Here is a 7,095-nt window from a genome sequence, read left to right as displayed (position 1 = left end):
TGAGACTCTTATCTCCAACAAGCCACTCAGAAAACCAGAAGTGGCACTGTGGCTCAAGTGGTAGAGCACCAGCCTTGAGCTGAAGAGCTGAGGGACAGCGCCCAGGCCCAGAGTTCAAGTGCCACAATCACCACCAACAACAAAATAATATTAATAATAATAAATGTTATTTTTAAACATTTTTTAGCTGAAGGCATGGCTTTCATGGTAGAGCACTTGCCTAGCCAGTGTGAAGTGGTGAGTTCAAACCCCCCAGTAAATAAGTAAACACATATGAATAAAGTTATAAAATTGCTGGGCACCAATGGCTCATACCTGTAATCCTAGCTACTCAGGAGGCTGAGATCTGAGGATTATGGTTTGAAGCCAACCCAGAAAAGTCCATGAGACTCTTAACTCCAATTAACCACCGGAAAACCATAAGTGGCACTGTGGCTCAAAGTGATAGAGCGCTACCTTTGAGCACAAAAGCTCAGGGACAGCGCCCAGGCCCTGAATTCAAGCCCCATGACCAACAGGGGAAAGAATAAAGAATAAAATAAGCCAGGGACTGGTGATTCACACATGTAGTTACTTGTAGTTACTTGAGATCTGAGAATCACCGTGTGAAGCCAACCTAGCCAGGAAAGTCCATGCAACTTTTATCACTAATTAAGCCCCAAAAAGCCAGAAGTGGAGCTTGTGGCTGAAGTGGTAGAGTGCTATCTTTGAGCTCAGGGATTTGCTCCCAGGCTCTTGAGTTCAAGTCCCAGGACAGGCACAAAACAAAAATATTACAACTTCATTCTGTTTTGAATACAACCATTTTTCTGATAGTTTATTCCTGAGTAAGAACAAATCTCAGACAAAAAGTTGTAGGCCCTCTTTCTATTCTCAGCAGACTGTCCACATTCCAGAAAATGATCTCCCTCTAAAGGGACACACAGTGATCAAGAAGGCCCCCTGAAAAACCCTCCAGAGGGATTTCAACCACATCAGTGTGGAACTCAGTCCCCTTAGAAAGAAAAAGAAGAGCCTCCAGGTTGACAAAATGGTGGGAAAGAAAGGAACTTGTTGGGGCTGGGAAGGTGGCTCAGTGGTAGAGCGCTTGCCTTGCATGCATGTGGCCCTGAGTTCGATTCCTCAGCACCACATAAGCAGAAAAAGCTGGAAGTGGCACTGTGGCTCAAGTGGTAGAGCACCAGCCTTGAGCTGAAGAGCTGAGGGACAGTGCCCAGGCCCAGAGTTCAAGCCCCACGACCAACAGCAACAAAAAGATATTCCCACAGATGTTCCACTGCCTTGAGTTCGCAGAGGATCCAAGAAGAGCACCTAGCCCAACATTAGAGCATCCACAAAGACTTCAGGAAATTGCTTCTTTCCCTCCTTTCCTTTCTTCCTTCCTTTCTTCTTTCCTTCTTCCTTCCTTCCTTCTTTCCTCCCTAACTTCCTTCCTCTATCTTTCCTTCCTTTAATAAAATAGAGAAAAAAATTTTAAAAAGGAACTGGTTTTCTGTAGATATGTACACAACACAACCGCCAGTGTTCCACTGGGCTTCCATTACAAAATGAGGTCTGGGTGTGCTCACTTCCCCATCTATATAGTTACTCGGGAGAATGAGTCTTTAGTTGAAATCCAAAACTTCTTAGGTGAGAAATATATCCACAGAGTTTGCATAAGGAAAGATGTGGCTTGTCCAGTAACTCAATCCCAGAAAGATGAATTCATCCTTAAAAGAAATGATGGTTGAACTTGTTTCAAACCCAGGTGCTTTGATTCAGCAAGCAACAACAGTTCAAACAAGGCTATCAGAAAAATGTGGGATGGTTTCATCAGTGGGCTGATGAGTAAGACATAAGTTAACCTGGCTTCAGAAATACCATTTAGGATCCTGATGCCAATTTGTGGTACTACAACAATGCAATAAGATGGGCTGGGAAGGTGGCTCAGTGGTAGAGCGCTTGCCTTGCATGCCTGAAGCCCTGGGTTCGATTCCTCAGTACCACATAAGCAGAAAAAAAAAGCCAGAAGTGGCGCTGTGGCTCAAGTGGTAGAGCGTTAGCCTTGAGCTGAAGAGCTGAGGGACAGTGCCCAGGCCCAGAGTTCAGGCCCCACAACCGGACCCAAAAAAACAAAACAAAAAAAAAAACAATGCAATAATTCTATTGATTTGAGAGGAAAAAAATAGTTGAGTCACACTAGAGACACCCACCATCCTTCACAGTTGTAATATTCTGTGGGTGACATTTAATCAATGTGATTTTACAGGGATCTACACTAATCTTGTCACCAGCCCTGTAGCCACTGAGCCTGCTTCCCACCACCCAGGAGGGAAGACACTTAGCCACGTGTTCCTGTCTCATTACAGGAGAATGAGGACCAGGCGAGAACTGGAGCCCAAGGGCCCCAAGCCAGCTACCCCTCCCGCCGTAGACCCCAACAGCCAACAGCAGCCTGCAACTGTGACCTTCAGTCCTGTAGACCTGCCCTCGGAGACTCGGTGACCTCTGCCCCAGAGCGACCCTTCATTCCCACCCCACCTCTATCTGAAGAGCTTTCTCCAGTCAGACCCCGAAGCATACTTCTCTGCCTGGCAGCTTCATAGGAGTTCCTTCTGTTCAGCTGTGCCAAAGCATCCTTCATGCCATCGCTGCATCCCTTAGCCTGGTTCTGCTCCGCCCTACCCAGCCATGTCCACATCCCTGCTGCCACCTTCCCCGAAAGGCTGTACAATGCTCTTTTGTCATCTGTTGAGGTGGGGGCTATGGCTTTGGTTCTCTTCCTACAAATGCTATAGGTAGATAAACAACCAAGCAGACAGGCAAACAGAAAGACAGGTAGACATTGTCCTGATTCTCCTGCTCAAGAGTCAGCAAACACTCCTGAGAGAGGTACTCCGGGTCTGCCAGAGGGACCAGCTTGGATCTGCCATCTGCCCAGCTATGCAGAGCAAGACAGTTAGTTGATCCTGTGGTGGGGAGCAGGGCCCAGAGAACTAACCTGAGCTAACTACTCAGAAAACAAACATGGTCATGTTTAACCTGGTGCAGTATAAGATAACTACGGCTAGTTTGAGTTGACAGTTTACCCTGTTTCTCCCCCTTAAGAAAGATTACAAGCTGGGTACCAGTGGCTCACACTTATAATCCTAGCTACTCAGGAGGCTGAGATCTGAGGATCACAGTTCAAAGCCAGCCCTGGAAGGAAAGTGAGATTCTTATCTCCAATTAACCACCAGAAAAGCAGAAATGGTGCTGTAGCTCAAGTGGTAGAGGGCTAGCCTAGAGCTGAAGAGCTCAGGGACAGTGCCCAGGCCCAGAGTACAAGTCCCATGACCAACCAAAAAAAAAAAAAAAGAAAAGAAAAGAAAAAAGGTTACAAACTAGGGCACCAGTGGCTCACACCTAACTACTCTGGAACCTGAGATTTGGGGATCGTGGTTGGAAGCCAACCAGGACAGAAAAGTCTCCGTGAGACTCTTAGCTCCAATTAACCACTCAAAAACCAGAAGTGAGGGCTGGGAATGTGGCTTAGTGATAGAGTGCTTGCCTAGCATGCATGAAGCCCTTGGTTCAATTCTTCAATACCACATAAATGAAAGAAAATGAAAAGAGAAAAAAATTATATTAAAATAAACAAACTGGAAGTGGCACTGTGGCTCAAAGTGGCAGAATGATACCTTGAGCACAAGGAGGCTCAGGGAGAGTGCGCAGGCCCTGAGCTCAAACCTTACAACCAACAGCAACCAAAAAATGGAAGTGGTGCTATGGCTCCAGTGGTAGAGCACTTGCCTCGAGCTGAAGAGCCCAGGCCTAGAGTTCAAGCCCCAAGACTAACAAAAAAAAAAAGGTTACAAGAGAGTTAGGGGTATGGTTCAAAGGGTAGAGCAGCCAAGCCCCTGCCTAGCAAAGCATAAGGCTCTGAGTTTAAAATCTCAGTACTGGAGGGGGTGGGGGGAGGCCGAGGAGGGAGGGAAGAAGAAAAGAGGGAAAGAAGAAAAGTTACAAGAGCTTGGTATGGTAGCAATTATCAATAACCCGGTTCCTCTTTATTTGGATTCTGAGAAGCCCTAACTGTCCTTTGACAGCCAGAGACTGAGACAAAAGCTAAAAGACTAATAACTTAGTGCTTCCTGTGCACTTGTGCCTTTCCTGGTCACCTTTGATAGACTGGAAACACATTCAAAGCATCCCATTCACAAACCATTTCTCTGTGGAGAGCTGACCTCTGACCCTTAAGCCGGAGGACAATCTGCTGATATGGGTAAATATTTTGGAATTAAGAAGCCTTCCCTTGAAGCTTGTTGTATGGCCTTGGAAAACATGATTCAGATTCTCTATGCTCAGATGGTTTCTTGACCAGGAAGTAGAAATGGCAACATCTGCTCTTTGGGCTGTTAGAAAAGCAGCTTGAGTATAGTGCCTGGCCCCCAGCAGACACGTTATAGATGGGAACCAGCCCTGTTAAGTACTTCTTTAGTTCAAGACATTCATTTTGGTTGCATTTTAATGATTCTGAAACCAGAATGTGTCTTATAACTAATAAGTCCATTTATATAGCTCCCCCTCCCCATCTTAAAAAGCTGGGTTTTAAGCCCAGTGTTGGTGGCGCACGGCTGTAATCCTAGCTATTTAGGAGGCTGAGATCTGAAGATCAACTTTCAAAACCAGCCTGGGCAACAAAGTCTGTGAGACTCTTATCTCCAATTAACCAGCCAAAGACCAGAAGTAGAGGTATGGATCAAATGGTAAAGCACCAGCCTTGAGTGGAAAACACAAGTGAGAACTGAGGCACTGAGTTCAAGCTCTGGTACCAGCAAAACAATAACATAAAAAGATGGTTTGGCATGTTCTAGCTCTGAAACTATTAGAGCCTGTGTCCACAGAGGAACCTTCTTGGGGTTGTCCCAGTATAATGTCCTTTTGCCAAATGAACAAGGCTTGGATATGGAGGAGGGAGGAGGAACAGTGTGGGGAGAGAGAAAAAAAAAGATTTTAATGTCTTGCTTTTCACTGATGAACATAACTCAAACCTCCCAGGATATTCCTTTGTGCAAACTGAGGTGCTACTAAATACATGAATACATGCTCCCCTTCCCAGGGGCCGGCAGCTGGCTACCTGTGTGCCTTTTATAATGGGACATCTGCTCCACACAGTCACCAAATCAATAAAAAGTATTAAATGCTTAAACATAAAAGCTTAAAAATAAAACAATTTAAATCAAACATGTGTCATGTTGATTTCAGTTGTTTAGATCTAACAAGTCCATCCCTCTTCTAAAGACTTCCATTTAGGGGCTGGAAAGGTGGCTCAGTGGTAGAGCGCTTGCCTTGCGTGCCTGAGGCCCTGGGTTCGATTCCTCAGCACCACATAAGCAAAAAGAAAAAAGCCGGAAGTGGCGCTGTGGCTCAAGTGGTAGAGCGCTAGCCTTGAGTTGAAGAGCTGAGGGACAGTGCCCAGGCCCAGAGTTCAGGCCCCATGACCGGACCCAAAAAAACAAACAAACAAAATAAAGACTTTCATTTATTGCTGGTTGCTGGTGACTCACATCTGTAATCATAGCTACTTGGGAGGTTGAAATCTGAGGCTGTGGGTTTGAAGTCAGCCTGGGCTGTAAGAGGGGCTGGGAATGTGGCTCAGGGGTAGAGTGCTTGCCTTGCATGCATGAGGCCCTGGATTCGATTCCTCAGCACCACATACACAGAAAAAGCTGGAAGTGGTGCTGTGGCTCAAGTGGTAGAGTGCTAGCCTTGAGCTGAAGAGCTCAGGACAGTGCCCAGGCCCAGAGTTCAAGCTCCACAACCAGCAACAAAAGAAAGAAAGAAAGAAAGTCTGTAACTCTTATCTCCAATGAACAACAACAACAAAAAAAAGGCCAGAAGTAGCTCTGAGGCTCAAGTAGTAGAGCGCTAGCCTTAAGCAAAAAGAGCTCAGGAACAGTGCCCAGGCCCTGAGTTTGAGCCCCTGGACTGGAACCAAAATAAAAAAGGCTGTAGGTCTTTGTAACTGGCTGCCTGCAGACCACTAGTGCTACAATAAAGATTCCAAAATTCAACCTCTCAAAATGTAGTTTCTCCATTTATATCTGACTTTCTCCACTTAGATCTGGCTTTATATCTGACTTAAGGTATAATTTATCACACAACATATGGTTCCCTGACCGGGAAACCAGTCACCCAGACCCCCGTGCCAAGGAGGGCACCTGGGTTCCTCGAAGCCTTGCTGGTGGACGGCCTCGGGGAGCTGGCTGCCCGGGGTCGGAAACCCCCCAGGGAGGCCCCCATGGACTTGCTGCTCCTCTGATAGCCAGCTTGCCAACACCAGATGTGATAGCCAAAAACAATCTTTCTGGAGTCACTCAGATATCTTCCGGAAGTAAGTCTCTGTTTGTCTTGTCTTCTGTTTGCATGCCTTCTGAATTCTGGGGATGGATCCATCTGGAACAGTGGAGATGATGGGGAGGGGATGCACTTGGGAACCCACCCCCTACCTCCAAGGGTGCAACAGCACCATGAGGTGGTGTGTTCTTTAGGGATGTGGTAGGGTAAGAGACTACCCGGCATAAAGCTGTGGTTGGGGGAGACTACTCACCACCTGGTGCCTAGTTTGCTCATGGTTGGGGGGGGTTCCCCAACCTGGCACCTGGTCTGGCTGTGGTTGCGGAGGACCCCTACCTAGCATCTGGTCCAGCCATGGCTGCGGGTCTCTGGTCTACCTACCTGGCATCTGGTAGTGCTCCCAAACTGTAAAGGAGTTGGGGAGTTGGGCTTGCTGAATGGGAGTGGCAGGCTCAGTCAACAGACTCTGGATTCGGTTTGCTGAGCAGGAGTGGCAAACCCACTGGGCAGACTTAGAGTTCTTGGTAAGGATGAGCTCTGGGCTCACTAAGTTCTTTTTCTTTTCTTTTCCAGTTCTGAGACTTGAACTCAGGGCCTGGACACTGTCCCTGAGCTTCTTTTGTTCAAGGTGTGCGCTCTACCACTTGAACCACAGCGTCACTTCCCGCCTTTTCTTTTTATGTGGTACTGAGGAATCAAACCCAGGGCTTCATGCATGCTAGGCAAGCGCTCTACCACTAAGCCATGTTCCCAACCCCTCATTAGGTTTTTGTCTTG

The 7,095-nt window shown here is 46.9% G+C and overlaps 1 protein-coding gene across 1 annotated transcript in view; it reads left to right on the top strand.

The window, feature by feature from the left end:
• Ncmap (noncompact myelin associated protein) overlaps nt 1-2,484 on the top strand; it is a 5,352-nt gene extending 2,868 nt beyond the window's left edge. The window contains exon 2 of the mRNA XM_013032404.1: nt 2,249-2,484. Coding sequence (XP_012887858.1) covers nt 2,249-2,484 — 236 coding nt within the window. The remainder of the gene's footprint in view (nt 1-2,248) is intronic.
• The last annotated feature ends 4,611 nt before the right edge of the window (nt 2,485-7,095 follow it).

This window comes from Dipodomys ordii, unplaced genomic scaffold (assembly GCF_000151885.1).
Source record: "Dipodomys ordii isolate 6190 unplaced genomic scaffold, Dord_2.0 Scaffold6, whole genome shotgun sequence".
In the NCBI taxonomy this organism is placed as follows: domain Eukaryota; kingdom Metazoa; phylum Chordata; class Mammalia; order Rodentia; family Heteromyidae; genus Dipodomys; species Dipodomys ordii.
This window is presented reverse-complemented; position numbering and strand designations above follow the sequence as displayed.